The 21,149-nt window shown below is 34.5% G+C and overlaps 1 protein-coding gene across 1 annotated transcript in view; it reads left to right on the top strand.

Moving 5' to 3' along the window:
* The window catches only part of CSMD3 (CUB and Sushi multiple domains 3), a 1,149,842-nt gene that overhangs the window by 576,268 nt on the left and 552,425 nt on the right, over nucleotides 1–21,149 (top strand). Inside the window, 1 exon segment of the mRNA XM_034668518.1 lies at nucleotides 19,468–19,589. Within this exon segment, the coding sequence (XP_034524409.1) occupies nucleotides 19,468–19,589 (122 nt within the window).

Genomic DNA, 21,149 nt, shown 5'->3' with positions numbered 1-21,149 from the left:
TCCTGATCTCTAAAACCCATTTCATATAGTTGTATATACATCAAATGTTCGGCATAATGCCAACATTGTAGAAGTCTTAAAACCCTATTTGCTTGGCTTGACTGGATGAACTTAGTTCTTGTTAGTTTCTGTTTCATTAGAAAGAACAGAACCATGTTAAACAGGGTGGACTCAGCCAGAATGAACCTGATAAAAAGCAGAATCTTCTCTCTGTAAGTTTGAATAATGGTCACACCATCAGAGATGTCACCGACAAACATCACCCTCTTACAGTACCCCTGCACGTGGGTGATAGAACTAGAGGTACTAGATACAAAATGTGGAGAAGGAATGTTTCCCTTAATTAATTAATTGCTAGGCAGTTCTGTGTGAAGGAGACTATGGCCAAAGGATGTACTCCTTAAGCTTGAATGTACAGACCAGTCACTTGGAGAACTTAATAAAGGCAGACTCTAATTCAGTAGGTCTAGCCAAGAGCCTGGATTCTGCACTCTCAACAGGCTCCAGGTGGTACTGATACTGCTGCTCTGTAGGCCACACTTTGAGTAGCAATAATAAGCGAAAGACTAATAAGGGAAAGTCTAAGGATGTCTGTTGTGTGGCTTTGGAACTAAGTAGTACCCTGATGTAAGAATGGGAAAATCATACTTTTCCTCCTCCCTTCTGTGAATACTGTGAGAAAAAAAAAAATATATATATATAACTTATATGTGTGTGCTTTGAAATGGCAATATATATTTTTTAAAGATTTTATATATTTATTCGACAGAGACAGCCAGCGAGAGAGGGAACACAAGCAGGGGGAGTGGGAGAGGAAGAAGCAGACTCTCAGCGAAGAAGCCTGATGTGGGGCTCGATCCCATAACGCTGGGATCACGCCCTGAGCCAAAGGCAGGCGCTTAACTGCTGTGCCACCCAGGCGCCCCTGAAATGACAATATTTTAAATGTAAAATATTTCTTATAAATAGTATAAATTTAAATAATATTAATATATAATACTGTAATATCCTCAGCTCTTAGCAATCCTGAGGAACAATGCATGAACTGTGTGTTTCTTTTATACTAGTATATCATTTCCACCTCCTTCTTTCCACATCCTTCCTTCCAAAATATAAACACACCTGTTAAATAAAACAAGAAGATGAGAAAACCAGATATATAACTCAAGTATTGTCTTTTAGCAAATATTTACCGAACATCTATGGAGGTCCCATATTAGTGAAAATAAGCTTGTCATTCTTTAGTATATGCTTTAAAAAAATGGAAAATGACAAAAGTTTAAAGAGGACTTAGATCAAAAAGTTAATGTGTTGGAAATTTCAGGTACTTTAGGAAATCGAGCACCATTTTGAATTCAGAAACCTCCTGCAGTAGCATAGGCTTATCCTGAGTATCATCTGCTTATAATATCTTTGCCTTACAATATGAAATCATTTAACGAAAAAGAATTTTACTTGGCATTGTTTCTGGCATCATGATGAAACTGTATCTGTTATAGAGTGGGGAAAAAAGTAAGTTACCTCATGTTTCTAAAATAGCTGTCCTTATATCAAGATTTTTTTTTTCCTTTCTATGCCAGAGACTTATAGCAAAGACATTATCATCGCCTCTAAAAGAAGTGCTGGCAATCATTGAAAGAACTGTCATCTATCTTAGATAATGGCAATTTAACCACATGGTAAAACGCTGTTGTCACTTGATGCATTTTGATGGGAAGAATGTCATTGATGTTTTATTTCTTCCATCAATTTTAATGGGAAATAAACCATTAGTGACAAAACTGACTATAGTATACTTCTATGACACTGTAAAAATTGTGCATTAAACACTGACAAGCGCTTTCTTGTATGTTTTTTTTTAAACTATGCTCATTTCATATGTATTACTCACTTATAGATACATTCTGAAGGCAACTTTTTTCTCTGTTTCCTTGGCAGTAATGATCTGGTGGCTTGGCAGGGCGTATCAGAAGATAGAAGTTTTACATGGGGGAGCACTCAAGGCCAATTACAGGGATTTTTGTTCTGAGGACCTGTCTTTAAATATCCTCTTACAATACTGTCTGGTGGTGGGAAAGGAGGGTAGAGCCAGTAAGAGTCTCATCTCATTTGTATATTCTAGTTTAAAATTACTTTTTAAAAAAGCAGTTGATAGAGACTTTATATTTAAAAATAATACTTTAGATATACATTTTTCTTTCTTCTTTTGAGGAATTCCAAGTTTTCTGTTTCACAGGACCATCATAAACCAATACACAAGTGCTGATCACCTGCTCAAAAGTCAGCTTGAAGATTTCCCAGGCAAACATTGAATCATTTAATAAGGTTTTCAAGGTTCAAGTTAAATGCAGGAAGACAAAAGGCACTCATTTCCATAGGTGCTGCCTGGAAATGCTTGAGCAGATTGAGATCTAGAAATAGACTGACACCAGGCAGGTCTGTGTGAGTCACCTCATTTGAGAAAGCCCAAACTTCCTCTTTTCAAATCCCTTGGTGTTTCTCAAGCATGCCAGGCAGATCGCTCTGTCTTTAATGATTTGGAAGTATGCCAGCTCATCTCTCCTCCGGACTTGGCTGCTGAAGGGAGTTTAGAGGTTCAGCGCCATCTGAGTCCAGAGGAAATGAATGGCACAGCTGAATATCATCAGGGTAATGATGGTATCTCATTGCTCTCTAAATCTATTATTTGGGACAGAAATAGAGCAGGGGATTTTCCTGGCATTTCAATTATAAGAATTAGAGGGAAAATGTGAAAAATGTAGGGGCAGTGAGGGGAAAGTTTTGGAGAGAAACCCAGAGTGCATTTAACCTTCCCTTTTCCCATTAGTGAATACAATATTGCAAACTAGAGATTCACTTTCAGTTTTAAAACAATCCATTTTCTAAATGATTTAACTTTCTAAAAATATTCAGTGGAATTAATTTTTGTTAATTGGTTGTCTTAATAGTAGGATTTTAATGAGGAAGGCAATGTGCCCCAAACCTCTTGCACTCTCTGTAAATCGTCATGTCTTATTCAGGTTTCTGATCTGGTCACCAGTTAGTTTTGGGGCAGGTCCCCGGGCCTCTCCTTCTGCATCTCACTCCCTCCCCTGTGGCCTGACACCTGGGACAGAAAGTCTGTGAACCAGAAATGATAGAGGAGCTAATGCTTTATGAGTCAACTATTGAACTATAAGGAGATAGGATCAAATAAGTAAAAGTTTCTGCCTTTTTTTTCCCCCTGCAGTTTCCTCTGCTATTCTGAGAAGCATTTGACAGGTTTCACCAGAAGTTTCTATAGGGTTTAATACCGGTTATCCCTAGCAGTAGCTAGTGGGATAACACAACCTTGTGTTGTCTTTCCTGCATTCCAAGACTGCTTCACTCCCACCTGTTCTTCATTTCTACTCCCTGAGTTCATATGACCAATTACACCTCTCCCAAAGGAGCCCTTGTTTCAAGCATAGTTTCTAGGTACATAGTCTAAGATATGGTTTCATGCCCTCCCTTGGGCTTTTCAGTCTGTATCACATGGTTCCAGTCAATCCTTACCTACTTTGGTTTGAGGTCATAGAGTTAGAAGACCCACGCTTAAGGAATGTTCAGAAATTTATGTTCCCAGAGAACGATCCTAAAGGAAACTCAAGGATAACAGGCACCTCTGTGACATTCTTCCCTGGTTCTGTGTATGGCTGTAATCCCAAAATTGTTACAAAAACATTTGTAAACTCAAATTATTTCTCTAACCCATATGGGCATTGTTTGTGTTAATCTTCAGGAAATGGTAAATTCACTGATACATTTCTAGGGAATAGACACAAGTCAATTTCTTAACAGTATTTATAATATGAGTTTTAGTCTGATTTGGTTTGATTTCAGTTTATGTTCATGGTATGTGCGTGCGCGTGCGTACGTGCACGCGCATTCATGTGCGTGCACGCGTTTCCCAGTTCGGTGGTTATATATGCACATGGGGAAAAATACCAGCTGCTGAAATAATTTATTGTGGCTTTCTAGAGAGGTGAAAATGTCACACAGCTTCCCACCCAGGAGTACATTATGTACACATTTTTCACTAACAGGATTTCATTACCAGGTAGAACACTAACTGTTTGAACTGATTTATGGACTAAGTAAATGTGATTTTATTACTGTCTTCTTTTTGGTGATTGTCTACATGCTGTGGGAAATTCGTGACAATCCTGAGTTCTTGGATCATGCAGGCTATTTTTCTACACAAAGACTTTCACCAAACAGTTTATTATGTAATCAACTGTTTATCTTTTGAAGGCCACATCATCTTTAAAATTTTTTTAATGTGCTACACATATCATAAAAATAACCTGCAGAAAATGTGGAAAGAATTATGCATTACATATTTATAAAGCTTCAGTCTTCAAGACTCAGAAGATTAAAAAGTGTGTGTAAGTATTGGTACAAACAGTGTATATATTAATAAATATTTTCATGTATTCAAACATGAAAAAATATTTGACATACTATAAATGTGCATAAGTAATGCTATAATAGTATTTATATTAAAATATATTCATGTATGCAAATAAAGAGCTATGGTAGCTACTTGGAATTTTCTCAGCAATATCCTATTTTAATATTACTTCAAAAATAAAACAAAATTGGCAAAAATATAACAAATATTTGTGGCATACTAGATAAAAACAGATTTTGGCATTTTCTGTGAGTTCAAATAAAGTTGGGTGAGTCATTTAAATTCTCTAAGTTATATTCTATAAAATTTAAATAATAATAACAACTAATACAGAGAATTTACTATATGCTGTACAGGCTTTAAGTATATCAATTCTTTTGGTCCCTTCAACAAACCTATGAGATAACTATGGTATCATTTCTTTCTTACAAATAAAAGCATAGAGAAATTCAGGGACTCAGTGTAGGCAAATTGACAGTAAACAGAAGAGTCAAGATTTGAACCTATGCCATCTGTCTCCACTGTCTGAGCTATAGTTCTCAAAAGTAATACGTAACTCATAGGCATTGTGTTTTGTTTTGTTCTCAATGATTAAATGTTATAAAATAGATAAAGCTCCCCATACAGTGCCCGGCGTGTAGTGAACTTTCTCTATAAGGTTATTGTTACTGGTGTTTGCTGTCATCTATAGGGATCAACACCACCGATTAATACTGACGTTGCATGGTGCACTGGGTGTTATACGCAACTAATGAAACCAGGGTTGTACTGTATGGTGACTAACATAATAAAATAAAAAAACATTAAAATAAAAAAAATGAAAAAAAAATACTGACATTGAAGAGTTCACATGTCCCAGGATAGGAATTGCTTGAAAGTCAGTTTCTGCAACACAAGGTAACAGGTGCGTATCAAGCTAACAACTGATCCAGCCTTAAACTTTAAAAGTCTGCTTCTTCTCTTTTAGGAAGACAGGGTGAGAAAAGAACTAGTAAAAGACTTTCTGTGTGGTTATAGCCAGTGCTACAGCAACTCCCCAATTTAAGGCAAAAGACATTTTATGTATTTTGCTAGGGCATAAAAAGGTTAAATAAAGTTTACACATTTGCACGTGTATTGTCAAACTCAAATCTTTTTACTAAGCAATTTGGTCTCAGAGCTAAATTTCTATAATAAGTATATCAAAGATTTGTTTGCAGTTAATTCCTTTTTTGTTTGTGTTGATGTCTTTTTTTCCCCGATTTTTCCAACTTTATTAAGGAATAATTGACAGATATAAGTGTATATACTTAAAGTGTACAGTGTGATTGTTCGAAAAGCATATACATTGTAGAATGATTACCAAGATCAAGATAATTAACACATCCGTCATTTCCCATAGTTAACTCGTGTGTGTGTGTGTGTGTGTGTGTGTGTGTGTGTGGTGTGTGGTGAGAGTGCTTAAGAGCTACTCTTCACAACTTTGAACCATACAAAACTGAATTATTTTAATGAGTCACCATACTGTACATTAGATCTTCAGAACTTATCATATAACTGAAAGTTTGTACTTTTAATATTTATTCTGAATCAATATCAGAAGAAAAAAGGAAAGAGAACCCTGACATTTGGAATATATGGAAGGTTTATCTTTTTGATGGTTCGGCATATACTGCTTAGGATTTGATAGATTTTTTTTTTTTAAAGTAGGATATTAAAAAAATCTCTAAAAGCACCTATTTTTCTTTTTTTAAATATTTTTTTATTATATTATGTTAGTCACCATACAGTACATCCCTGGTTTTTGATGTAAAGTTCGATGATTCATTAGTTGCGTATAACACCCAGAGAGCACCTATTTCAGTACCACAAACTATTCACCTATGAACGTCCTCTCTAGCTGGAAGAATTCATCACTGGCTTTTTTTTTTTCCCCCTAGGGTAACTTACCAGGCCAGACATAATGTGACTCTTTCTAACTAGAATGTTGGGTAGATAGTGAAATTTATATTATCAGTGTGCTTACAAGTAAGAAATTTGTTCCTTCATATATTACATTGAAAAGAAACATTGAGAATGCCAGTACATTTCTTGACATGATCTGTACAACTAGATAGGTATGGGGACTATGAAATCTATTGAGAAGAAAGCAACACAATTTAAAAAAATAAGCAACAAAATCAGCCTTGTTTTTAATTATGGTTACATGGTAATTTTTATACAGTTTTTTAAGAGCTTAGAATCTGGACTCAGAGAGGGTTTGGATCTCATACCCACAAGACAACATGAAGTCAGAAGTCCTAGCAAGCAGGAAACATACATTTTCAAGTGCTTGACAATTTTACCAGTGGCAGGACTTAGAGCATTTCCTTTAATATTTCATTATATCCCATATTATGATTGACATTAGTTCCTTGGAGTCAGTGTTAAAAACATACATATACGGCTAGCTCCAGATATATTATACCCCCATTTTTTTCATGAGTCTAGGCTTTTCATCATCTCCAGCACCATATACCACATCCCCTAGTTTGGTGTCACAATCAAGACTCCATTTTCTAAGGGTGTCATTCATTCAATAAACACTAATTGACTACCTGCAGGACCAATCAGAGACCAATTAGTAATAATATGTGATAATTGTCCTGAAGGGTTTCACAGTATAGCAAGGCAAAAGAATGACAGCAGAACACAGTAAAAAAATATTTGTAATAAATTAGCTAATAAAGATAAAGAGTATGGGAACAAAGGAGAGCAGCACCCGACTCAGAGTGGACTGGGATTGTGGTTACCGGGGGAAAATGTCCCAGAGGAGTGCCCATTAAAATTCTAAAGTATGAATGGGGATTAGATAAATGATAGGGGAAGGACCTGGAAAGAAGGACTTGTAATATAGTTTCTGTTAATAAGATTTTTGTTATTGCTTGAGTGTCAAAACACTCTATTAACCAACTTTTAATATGATAACTTCCCACTCTAATGGAAGCTGAAGTTTATGCCTTCTTTCCACAATACCTTTCACCAAAACCTCTTGGTACAGAATAAAGAGAAGCAAAAGAATGAGCAAAAATCAAAGGTATTAGGTAGAACGAAAGGTACTGCAGCAAGGCAGTGACTCGCAGTGGGAGGGAGGCAGAATTTTGTCATGCTGGGGAACATTTGGCAATCTTTGGGGACAGTTTTTGATTGTCGTAACTTTGGTGGGGGGTTGCTAATGGCATCGGGTAGACAGAGACAGAGATGCTGCTAAACATTTTGTAATGCACAGGACAGCCCCTAACAACAAAACAAATAATATCTAGTCCAAAATGTCAAAAGCGCAAAGACTGCAAAGCCCTGCCCTAAGCTGGCAATTGGGAATTATGCATAAACACAAGATAGTGTTAATATCTAGTATTTTTAGCTTCCTGAGAGGCACCAAAAAAAAATAATTAGAAGAGGACCACTACTTTTTATCACTCACATAGATTGATACTAATAGACTAGTGATTCACAAAGCTGAAAGGAATGCTTTCACATCCTGAAACCATTGTGTTTAGCTCAGAGAATAAAGTTTCTACATTATTTAAAAAGATCTGGTAAGAAGATTCCATGACATCTTGAAATGAAATCTTGAACAGCTCATTGTAGTTTTTCTACTTATTGACTTCTGGAACACTAAATTATTTTCTTGTGTCCAGGTTAAACCACCCTGTAGCAATTTTGCTTATTTCTAACTATACCCTTGGAAAGGAACCCTTCAAGAATTTTGGCTAGAAAGATGCTTGTACTGTGATGAGGCCAGGTTCAACCAAGGGCTCCTGGGGTATGATAAGTTATTACTTATCAACTTCACCCTGTTCCATTTCTGGCCTCGAGTTTTGCCAGCTCTGAAACTCATCCTCACGTTTGCTTTAGGGTTGGTAATACATTGGAGTATCAACTTTCCATACTAAGCACTAAGCCCCCCCCCCAAATATGTGGGTGACTGGCAAAATATTAATTTAAAATGACTTTAAAGGAGTAGACTAAAGAGACATATGCGATGTGTTATCTTGGATTAGATCCCGGAATAGAGAAGATGTTAGTCTAAAAACAAAACAAAGCAAACGAAAAACCTGATGAAATTCAAATAAAGTCTGAAGTTTAGTTAAGAGGGATGTACCAGTGATACATTCTTAGTTTTGACAGATACAGCATGGTTATATAAGATGTTTACATTAGGTGGAACTGGGTGGAGGGTACATGGGAACTCTGTGCATGATCTCTACATCTTTTCTGTGAATCTAAGATTACTCCAAAATAAAGATTTTTATTTCTTTTAAAAAAATGACATTGAAGAGGAGAACAGAGTGAATTGATAAAAGTTTCTCATTTTGAAAGCAATTTTTTTAAAAACTTGTAAATTGGAAGCAGTAAAATAATTTGTTGCAATTATGTAACTGAAATACAATTACGTATAACTGTTTACGGTTATGTTTTTAAACTCTCTTGTTTCACTGAAATCCTTATCTACTTGTATTAATTTAACATCAAAGCGAGTATGTGGATTAGACATTGCAAATCAGAGGTTTGTTGTCCAGAGATAACTTATATTTTTGGCTGTTATGGATTGCTGTATCTTAAATTTTTTCCAACATTTGAAATATTGAATATTTCCCATAAACCTCCAGATTCCCAGCTTTTGAAAAATTAGAACTGGAAAACTTGGCCTGCATTCAGAGTTGTCTGAACATTTTGAGTAGAGGTTTTTTCATTTATTCTGGGCATATGCTTGCCAGATGGCCTCATACCTCCATTTTTTATTTCCCACTCCCAGCCCAATTACCAGGTGGGTCAAATGTGCTTTTGAGCAAATGACATCTGATTATGCAATTAATTTTCCAGTCCTCAATATTAAATAAATATGGGATTTTCATATATTTATTAATTTAAAGAGAGATTTAATTTAGCTAGTTTACCTGTCACCACATCAGGATATAGAAATTACATTCTGGAGTTCCACTTATGAAACATTTTTAACCTGTTAATGGGCCTGAAGAAGGTTGTTTTTTTTTTGTTTGTTTGTTTGTTTGTTTTACCCAGCTAGTTTACTGCGGCAGATAAAGGATAGGTACAGTTTCCTTTTCCATCCAATGTTTACATAATATGGAACCACTTTTTTTTGTTCTGTTTTGCTCTAAATGATAGCTTTGTGCCAAGACTTTTCTACTTCCTAAATATTAAAGTTTTTTTTTCATAACATTGTCTTAGATTTATATAATGATGCTACCCTTGAGTAGTATAAACTCAAAAGTGATCTTGGTGGTTGACAGTCTATAGAATCTTGTATTTTGTTCCTTGAAATGATGATAATAATTTTAAAATGTCCTTTTGCATAGAGAAATAGGCTCTCTTATATATCAATGTTTTTCGTATCCTAGGATTCACCCACCCAATTCTCAGATGTGTTCTTCCAGTCTTTTTTACTTTTCTATGTTTCCCTTTATAAAGATCTTGGATGCCACATGAGAGGCATGTTCTGCTCATTGTTAAGCAGGACAGAGATTCTAATGAAACCCCATTATTTAGGGAAATGGTTGTCTATTATGTGGCCTTCATATCACCAAGGATATGTTAAGCCTGTTGGTATAAATTTAAAAATTGGAGAGAAGATAATACACCTACCTGAAAACAAACTTTTGAGATACTTTAAAAATTGCTTAGCAGGAACACCAAGATCTAAAATCTAATCACAGTAGTTTCTGACAATTCATGAAGCATATTTAAAGAATTTAAAGAAAAATATTAACAGTTGACTTGGTTGTTGGATACACTTGAAAAATACACAATTTTTTTCTTTTTCTTAAAAAATATTGTAAAATCATATTTTTGAAATGTGTTGTCCTTCTTTCCCATGTCTTAAATTATGTTGTATTGATGGCCTCTAATTTTTTGAGGACTAGTGCTTTATGATTTGACTCCTCAGATTATAGTGTCTCATACACACACACACACACACACATATACACACACATATACATATATACACACAGGTATACCTTGGAGATATTGTGGGTTTGGTTCTAGACCACCACAAATCAAGCAAATATCACAATAAAGTGAGTCAAATGAGTATTTTGCTTTCCCAGTGCATATAAAAGTTATGTTTCTACTATACTGTAGTCTATTAAGTGTATAATAGCAGTATGTCTAGAAAAAAACAAATAAAAAAGACTTTATTGCTAAAAATGCTGTCCATCATGTGAGCTTTCAGGGAGTTGTAGTCATTTGGCTGGTGGAAGGTATTGCCTTGATGTTAATGGCTGCTGACTGATACGGGTGGTGGTTGCTGAAGGTTGGGGTGGCTGCAGCAATATCTTAAAAAAACAACCCCCCCAAAAAAAACAGTGACTTTTGCCACATTGATTCATTCTTTTTTTCTACATTTCTCTGTAACATGAGATGCTGTTTGATAGCATTTTAACCACAATAGAACTTTCAGTGTTGGAGTCAGTCGTCTCAAACCCTGCCTTGCTTTACCAAAGAAATTTATGTAATATTCTAAATCCTTTGTTGTCTTTTCAACAATCTTTATAGAGTCTTCTCCAGGAGTAGATTCCATCTTAAGAATCACTTTCTTTGCTCATCTTCAGAACCAGCTTCTCATTCGTTAAAGTTTTATCATGATATTGCAGCAATTCAAAAGCAATTCAAATATAATAATAATGAAACAGTTTGAAATATGAGAATTACTAAAATTCAGGATGGAGACATGAAATGAGCAAATGCTTTTGGAAAAAAATGACACTGACAGACTTGCTAGATGCAAGGTTGCCCTGAAATGTCCATTTGTAAAAAAAAAAAAAATGTAATATCTGCAAATCACAATAAAAGGATGGATGACTGTACTTTTATGGAACTCTGGACTTTTCCTCTGTAGCCTTTTTCATGATTATATAATATTGTAATGGGCTGTTTCATGTCTGTCTTTCTCCCCAGAATGTGAGGTGTATGAAGGCAGGGCTGGTCCACAACCATGTGTTCACTTATTCTCATACTGTTGAGTGCATCCGATTTTTTTTTTAAATAATTAGTGAATGACCGAGTAAATAAATAAATGACTCAATATGCTATGCCCTTGCATTTAAAACTAAATAGAATTATATTTTTAAAAAAATAAGTATATGGGGGGAAAAAAAGTACATGACTTGACTTTTTCATTCTTTTCTCCAGTCCTCTAGTTTTTGGTTTTTAAATCCATGCTGCATACAACATCTGGATGATCAACTTAACTACAAACTCAGTTAAGTCAAGTGTCCTTCAACACACCCAAAGTATCCCCTTAGTTTTAACAAAAAACAAAACAAAACAAAATCCCCAAAAAACCCAAAACCAAAAAACAAACAAAAACCACCTGAAATCTAACACCTTCCTTAGCCTATCATGTGTGGCGCTCCTTGAATAGACGTTTATATACCTCTCTGGCTCTACCTAAAGAATCTCCTCAGCTCCAAAAAATCTTAGACGTTCTGGAAATTAATTTTTCTTTTATATAATGTGTTAGCCAGTGCATCTGCTTAGAAGCTGATCGTGGTTTCTACTCGGAGTTCATGTGTCCTAACTTTTCAACATTGACATAGTCTCAAGGATGACTTCTTTAAATACCTAAGCTGCAAAAACGTGCACTTTTTGTATTCGCATTAACATCTGCTTACCTTTAACACTCATAACTCATTATTAATATGACTTATTTGTGTCTTTAAGACTTCAAGTCTCTTAAAGGAAGGATCCCATATTATTCATTTTTCATTGAACATTCTAAGTCAGTGTCTGGTGTTGAATAAATATCTCCATTAAAAATTATAGCAAATTATCATCAAAGATTCATTTGACCTTTCACTAGGAGGAAAAATTATCTAGAATTTCAAGTGATAGCCAAATTATCCTAAGATGCTTCTTTGATGAATTGCCTCTTTTTCTCACATTTTAATTAGAACACTTAAATTGTAAACTTTGGTCTTTTTTATTTCTTAAATTTAGGTATATTTCACTTTAATTATTCTTGAATAAAAAAACTTCACTGATCATTTACTATGTTTTATACACTAAGTCATTTTTTTTTTGGTCACTAGGAGATGAAAGACATAAAAGAATTCAGTACTTAAATAATTAAAATAGAGTAAGAATACTCTAATACAAGTAAGGCTGTGGAAAAATGAATTTCAGCTAGCAGGTTAAGAGCTAAAAAAAAGTATTTCAAATGAAGGAAACCGCATATGAAAAGCTATGAAAGTAACTTAGAGCAGGATGCATTTTAAAATTCCATATTGACTCCTAATGCTTCCATGTACCTCAGATAGTCTCACCCCTGATTTTAAATTCGGGGAGGTCCAAAGCCTTCTAAAAGGTGTCAGTGAATTTCTTGGGCCAGTGGATAGAAGCTTAATGTTTTAATAGTTAATTCTGGCTTTAAATTCCTGCTTTCTGGTTTTCTGGATTATGTCAAATTTACATAAAATTCAAGTAGACACTGTTCCCAGTTTCCTCTAAACAAACAAACCAAAAAAAAAAAAAAAAAAAACCCCAGTTTTTAAATATAAAGTGATAACCTGCTCAGTTAATCTTCTAGATAATGTGGGAAGGAATGGAGACAGTTTACTCAAAGGTGGACAGTTTGAAGCTGAATAATACATATTATTATTTGTTAAATCCTTTGTCCAACCAGTTGCTTAAAAGTTTGTCTGCCTTCTTTACTATACACCATCTTTTTTTTTTTCTTTCTTTTCTTCCACCAACCCTTCCCTCATAAATGGCCTTAAGAACACTCTGGTTTCTAGATATACTGTGCATAGTAATTCATTTCATTCTATCCTACCACCTCACTGATCTGTTTCTTATTGGAAACACTAGATTAAATTGGATTTTCTGTTATTTTTCTCAAAAAGCAAACTGAGTCATTAATTCATACAGTCATTTCTATTACTGGTTTAATGCCATATGTCCTCTCATCCTAATACCAATAGAGTGACTCAGTGAAACAAACAGCAGGGAAAAGCAGGATTGTATGCAAACTTGACCTTCATGATTAGGTTAAAATATGAACAACCAAGAACTAGAAGGAGAAAAATAAAAAATTTCCTTATTTTATTTTTGACTTGAAAAATCTGTCCATTTTATTTCTCGCTTTTAATAGGAATTGCATTTGCTGGGTTTTAATCAGATTTATCTGATCCTGCGCAGTTTGCCTTTTGCTGATTTTCATTCTGTCCTTTTCATGGCATCTCCTCTGTTTTCCAGTTTTCAGCTTTCAGTTCATTTCATTATTATTCCACATTTATATGCTTCCTTTCAGTGAAGACATGGATTAGACTTGCCATTCTTATGCAGATGATGCTCAGATGTATTTGAAGATTAGTCCTAATTGTTACTACACTTCTGACACTTTATCAGCTTCTCATGAAGACATAGGGACTGGAATGTCCAATTAAATATTATTAAATGGAACTACTTATTGATAGTACCACACACTGATTTAAATAGGTTTAATCATTCACCTTCAGATGTGGGGAGGTGAGTGGGAGGGATCAGGGGGCAGGAGAGAGGCGTTTCATGACCAAGAGTCCATAATCCAAGAATCGAAATTGATTCAGAGATTAGTTTCTATAACTGTTTATCTGAAGCTTAACAACAGGTTTTTGATGTTTAGGTAAATCAGCATTTTTTAAGGTAGATATATTATATATTTTATTATACAAAGTAAAATTTTTTAAAAAATGAAATTCTGGTGTATTAAAAGTGTTATAACCATACTTCAGGTCACTACTTAAATTCCACATGTTTTTGTTTAGATTGTTGCAAAGTAAACTTCCACGTAGGAATTCCCTTCATAATAAACCCAACTCTGTGCATGATATTCTAAACAATTAGGAGTTTCCTTCCCAGAAAGAAAGTGCAAGAGAAAGATAAAATGTACTTGAACAGAGTCCTTTAAAACATATGCCACATATTGTGCAGAAAGACTACAATTCTGACACCCAACCCAGAAATCTGTACTTATTTAATGGAGTTCTATTTTCTGTGTGAAAACTCCACAATTCCTATTTATGCCCATTAAGAGAACAGATGCTCTTCTGGTGGTGTTCTTCTCACTTGTCTTATTTTCCTTTGTCCACTTCGATAATAGATTTCCACCATGTTTCATCCATTTTGTTACAGCAAATCTTTTATGATGTCAGTTGAAAATTAATTCCCAAGCTTGTTTCACTTTCTGGGCATTTTTTCCTCCCTAGATTACTAATTCCTTCATTGGAAATACTTTATTTTAATGTGTGAAGTATTTTTCACAACTTTGGGAATATTTATTTTAAGTTAATATAGTTCAAACTAGATCTCCTATAACTTCTATCTTAGAAACTAATTTCCTGAGCCATTTTATTTTCTAAAAGTCAGTTTTTCATCAGTGCATTGTTTTATATTCAGTCCTCTACTTTTGCCAACATGAGATGATTTTTTTTTTCCTCAGTGTCCCTAAAAACATTTCATTTCAACCATCTCTAATAGTAGTGGTCACATGTTAATTTAAAAAAGATAATGTCTTATGGAGTGCTACTGGAGAAATGGGCACCTTGTTATTTTATACACATTCACCTTGATTTGATCAGAATGAATTTGTTCTTTATAAGGCTTCTACAAGAGCCAGGGAGAAAGGCTTCTAAATTACTAGAGGAGGAAAACAAAACTTAGAAATAAAACAAGTATTTTTCTATGTCACTTCCTAAGAATAGCCTTCCCTGATCTGTTATCTACTTCCATAGAATTTCTTGATCTATAACCCCCATAGCAATTTATAAATCCAGCTTATTTGTGGGTGATTTTTACTTGTTATTTATGAGTGTTTTCTTTCTTTAAAAAAAAAAAAAAGACAATCTCCTAGTCTAACACATATTTACAAAGATTCTTCATCACCTCGTAGAGATCACTTATTTGATACTCCATGTAAGAGCTGTGAAAAAGAACTTGGTTATTTGTTCCTTTAGTAAACATCCCTACATTATGAAAACCACTGCACCAGGAGTTAACAAACAAGGCCTTGTCCGCAAAAGATTATAAGGGTGTATATATCTCAAAAAACAAAGCATGCCAGAGAATTGCCAAGCAGTGTCACCCAAAGAAGCAGTATGTCCTATCAGAAAGTTGATTCTACTAACTTCAAACCAATCATTGATTGCTATAATTTTTTTATTGCTGTGAAGTTCTTAAAATGTTTATAACTGTACTCTCTAGCAGATCACTAGCACTTAACCACCTTTATACATGTGTTGTTCAAATAAATGTGCTGTGAAGACTACAGTCCATTACAGAGCCCTGAGTGGAGGAATTAGGAATACTTCTTAGAAAAATAAGAGACACATCAGCTTGGCTTTGTTTAAGTGAATAGAATTTCTGCAGGGGGATGTAAGAAGGAATAACATTTTAGACTTGGAAAACATCATAGAAATAAGTGGAAAATTATAAAGGGTGTGATACATTCAAAGAACAAGAATTCTTTGCTGGCACAAGTTGAGTGTCTACTGTATAAAATGTATTGGAAAAGAAATCTAGGTCCTCACAGAAACAATTTTTTTATTTTATATTAGACAGTTTGTAATTTATTCTATAGGAATCAGAGATCAAGTTTTTTAATGAAGTTAAGTAAAATAATCAAATCTTTTAGAAAGATAAATATAGTAACACTAAGGAGGATGGGACACAGAGAAAAATGAGTATAGGGAAGGAGTTAAGTAGCTATTTCTAGTTCAAGAAAAGATGGTGATGAAGTACTGGGTATTGGGAAGAGAAGAAAAGAAGAAAAATGGAATATTTCAGATGAGAAATACATAGGTCTTGAGGAGTGCTTATGTCTATATGGCAGGGAATTGGATGGATGAGTTAAGAGAAGTTTAATTAATGCTTCTTTAAAACTTTTCATAGAATGTCCAGCAGGCAGAGAGACAATTACTCTAGAAATAGGAGATAGAAAAATTGGTACTGTAAATTTGAGAGCTATCAGCACAGAAATGACCATTGTAGTCATAGAACTGAATTAAATTAACTATTTAAAGAGACCATTGAACAAAATAAAATAGGCCATGTAATCAGTTTATAATCCTGCTACCTAGGGTTCAAATACAAATGCAAAATAATAATAATAATAATAATAATAATAATAATAGAACAAAAACACAGGGTATGGAGCATAATGATTTAAAACAATTAGATAACAATCAAGGAAGTTCAGGACTGTGTAAGGGAAGGCAGATAATTTCAAATAAAGCTTATCAATACTTTCCATTACTGCTAAGAGATCAAGTATGTGGAAAAAATGAAGAGATACTATTAGATTTGGCAATTAGGAGGTTATTTCTGGCATTAAGAACGCAATTCAGTACCCAAATGAGAGAAGTCAGCTGTAATACTTTCAAAAGTGAATGGGAGAGAAGATGTAGTGCATAAAGAAGATTCATAAGATGTTGTAAAGCAATGATCTCACTTGTATGTGGAATCTAAAAAAGACAACATTATAGAAACAGTGTAGAATTGTAGTTGCCCAAGTCAGGACCACAGGTGGTGGGAGAAACAGTGGGTAAAGGGAGCACATTTCCAGTTACACAATGAATAACTTTGTGGATATAATATATAGTACAGTGACTATAGTAAATAATATTGTGTCATATACTTGAAAGTTGCTAAGAGAGTAGATCTGAATTGTTACCCCTCCCCCAACACACACAAAGTGATTTTGTGAAATGATGGAGGCAACTAACCTTATTGTAATCCTTTTACTATGTATCAAATCATAATGTTATAAACCTTAAACTTACACAATGTTATACATCACTTATATCTCAATAAACCTGGGGAAAAGAGTCATTATTAAATATTTGGAAATTTTGTCAGGCCTTGATAACCTGTGGTATATTAAAATAAAACAAGGTGGGACTATTTATACCATAGAAATGGAAAAAAAAAAAAAGGAAAAAGGAGTTAATGAAAGAGAAAAAAAAACGCTGTAGTGAGCAGAGAAGATTTACAGGAAGTTAGATAGTAAATGGAAAGAGAAAAATTGGTAACTAACATTGAAGGAAGAAAAATACCATTTATTATTTTATCCTTATTATAAAATAACAGCTTTATTATTTAAAATATAAAAATCAGACACAAATAAGAGAAAATTAAAAGTAACCATTTAATACTAAATTACTTAACCACAAGATATAACCCTCAAGTTGAAGTAGTCGGAAGTAGATTTATGCCAAAATATAAGTTAATGGGGGGAAAAAACCTAGTAAAGAAAATTATATAAAGAAAACTATATTTAACATCCTAGAGAGACACATGCTTAGTGATGGGACGGTTAAGAGATGAAAGAATGTGAGCTCTAATCCTGCCTCTGCTATTTACTAGCTGAGTGACCTGGGGCCAGTCAAGCAAACTTCTGGGACCTCTAAATTGATATTCAAAGTGATGATAATAACTGACGTAGGAAAGATGTTAGGGTTTGAAGCTGACGGCCAAGAAAAAATTCTTGGTCTTTGGTGCAAAAAGGTGGTTTTATTAAAGCACAGGGACAGGACCCGTGGGCAGAAAGAACTGCACTGGGATCATGAGGCGTGGCCCATTATATATTTCAAGCTGGGAGAGGGTTACAATAGCGTAAGTCTCTAAGGAATTTTGGAAGCCAGGTTTCCAGGGCATTGAGAGGGCCAGCTACTGTTGGGAATATGTTATTTATTACTAATAAAACCTGAGTCATGAGACCCATCAGATGTATATCAGTGGGTCATATGCTTGAGGGAATGTGACAACATGTATCAAGAAGGGTAGAGATAAAGGAAATTTCCAAAGGAATTTTTATATGTCAGAATACACTCACGGGATCCTGGGGGTTGGGCTAAGATTGCCTCTTGCCCTTAGCAAAGTATTAACATCAAGGCAGCTGAGTTCCTCGAGGAATGTTATTCTGCCTGTTTCAGGGACTTGTCAATGGGCTGTAAGTAGTAAGGAAATTTAATTTTTCTTTTGCCTTTGTTGCTTACATCAATAACTATATAAAGTCTTAAGTGCATTGAAAATATATGTACATCAAAAAAAAAAGAAAATATATGTACATCATTTAAAAATGGAATAAATTGTTATTGATGAGTTAGAAAAGGATGACTGACGTGTGCAAGATTTTAATGGAATGGGGCAAAGAAATGCAAATCAAAACTAAAGCCAACAAGAAACCTTGGTGACCAAGAAAGAAGAGAAGACATAGATGCAGTGTGGCCACTCTTCTTCATAAGTAGAAGAAGGATTGGAAAAACTGAAGAAACATTGCAATATTTAACTTTTGCGTGAATTTATGAAAATTACTTCAGTGCAACTCTTTTTGTAGTCTGAATGGTCTAATTCACAGTTGTAAAAACAGTAAAAGTAGTTTTCATATTGGTGTTTCAGTCTCACATCCTAGGATACTTAATAAATAAGTTTGAAAATACTATCTGGGGAAGCCTGTGTGGCTCAGTCAGTTAAGTGTCTGCCTTCAGCTCAGGTTAGGATCCCAAGGTCCTGGGATTGAGTCCCACCTCAAGCTCCTTGCTCAGTGGGGAGCCTGTTGCTAACCCTGCTTGTATGCATTCTCTCTCTCTCTCTCTCTCTGACTAATTAATTAGTTAAAAATATAAATATATAAAATTTAAAAAATAAAGAAAATACTATCTGGATTACCTAACCCATGGCTTTGTTTCTTTCTCTTTGTGGATTTTTGTTAACACAGTATTGCATAACTAGACCTCAGTCTAATTAGACTCACCTATTTACGGTCAGAGGATAATTTATAATGCCTCATACTGTTATTCATAACTAATTTTCAATTAATGTTAAAAATATTGAGCTTGTGAACTTTAGGGTATAAAACATACTCTCACTTTGGTAAGTGACAGAATGCTCTAATACACATTTCACTGTGGTTATAATTGGGCAATTTTGAATTTAAAGTTTGTTTGCAAAATACTTTATTGCTAAGAGTTTGCATGCGGTATAGGCTCACTTTTAAAATGCAATTTCTCTTTTAGTGAAGACATGTGGCTCTAATCTTCAAGGACCAAGTGGCACCTTTACGTCTCCCAACTTCCCATTCCAGTATGACAGCAATGCACAGTGCGTCTGGGTCATCACAGCAGTGAATACAAATAAGGTAAGGGAAAACCAGCTTTGGTAGAAAAGCATAGTCATAAAGACAAAGGCAAAGAGATCATGAGGAAAATGCAGTAAAGAAAACTCATAGCTAAAGTAGATTTCTGCAATATTTTCTGCTTATTCCCTGTCTAAACATAAACCAAATAAGAATTTTGGGAAAAATATATTTTAAGTAATAACAATTCTACTCCCAGTTACTAACATAAATAACAACACATTCAAATTATAAATGAATGTTTTCTGAGATATATTTTTGAAGGTTATAAGTACGTATTTCTTTGTTATTTTTTAAACAAGCCATGAATCATGGCTTTTCACTCCATATCTTTTCTGCTTGACCTGTCATTCAGATGTATCATGTTTTGGTACATAGCTGACTTTTCTTTCAAAGTTTCTCTATTACCATAATCATGCAGCTATTCCTTATTATAAAAAGTTGGTTTTAATGTGGTCTGCACTAATAGAGGATTCATATTATGGATACTTCAGATGGTTAGGTTGTCTTTCTATTTGACTAAAAATGAGGACTACATCTCAACATGCATATGCCACAATACTTCAAATAAAATTATTATGCTGGATGTGTGTAGGAACAGCTGAAAACTTAACGAGTTTTCCTGTCTTCTCTCTCTCCTTCTTTCTCCGTGTAAGAAAACAGAGAGGGCCTAAATAGGCAGAATCAAAATTCCTCTCAGATCCTATGATACCTTTTCCGGTTTAGATTAAGGGAAGTTTCTTAGTGGAGCCCATTAAACTGGTTTAGATTGTAGTTCAAATACTGATTTAGAAATTATACCTTTGATCAAGTTATTTAACCTCCTGGTAATTCTGTTTCTTTATTTGTAAAAATGTGGATAATAAGAGCATGCATTTCATAGTGTGCTGTGAGGAGTAAACGAGGTAATAAATACACAGTGCTTAATATAGTAAGGACTTAAAACACATTAACTCATTGTTATTAGATAAGGTATGTACTACTTGCCAGAATGTTTTTAGGACACCAGTACGGTTTTAAAAATCAATTCAGGGGGCACCTGGGTAGCGCAGTCGTTAGGCGTTTGTCTTCGGCTCAGGGCGTGATCCTGGCGTTCCTGGATCGAGTCCCACATCAGGCTCCTCTGCTGGGAGCCCGCTTCTTCTCCTCCCACTCCCCAGCTGTGTTCCCTCTCTCGCTGGCTGTCTCTCTGTCACATAAATAAATAAAATCTTTAAAAAAAAAGATTTAAAAATGAATTCAGGGGTCAGTGACACTTACCTCAAAGAAAAGCCCTGATTTATGAGTCAGAAGAACTAGATCAGAAGCTTACACTGTCCCAAATCATCTGTGTAAACTTGGGGAAAATCACTATATCTAAACTTTCAACTACGTTAAGGAAATAATTTTACTCACCTAACCTGTGTCATTCATTCAATTCACCAAATATTTATTTGTCAGATATCTTCTCTGTGCAAATTGTGGCTTGTTGAGAAAATTTTTTAAAAATCATGAAGTACTTGAAAAATCAAGTTACATTTATTGAACACTTAGCAACATGCCAGGTACTATTGACAGCACTTT

This window comes from Ailuropoda melanoleuca, chromosome 9, assembly GCF_002007445.2.
Source record: "Ailuropoda melanoleuca isolate Jingjing chromosome 9, ASM200744v2, whole genome shotgun sequence".
Lineage (NCBI taxonomy): Eukaryota > Metazoa > Chordata > Mammalia > Carnivora > Ursidae > Ailuropoda > Ailuropoda melanoleuca.
The sequence above is the reverse complement of the archived record's forward strand: the minus strand, read 5'-3'. Positions and strand labels throughout refer to the sequence as shown.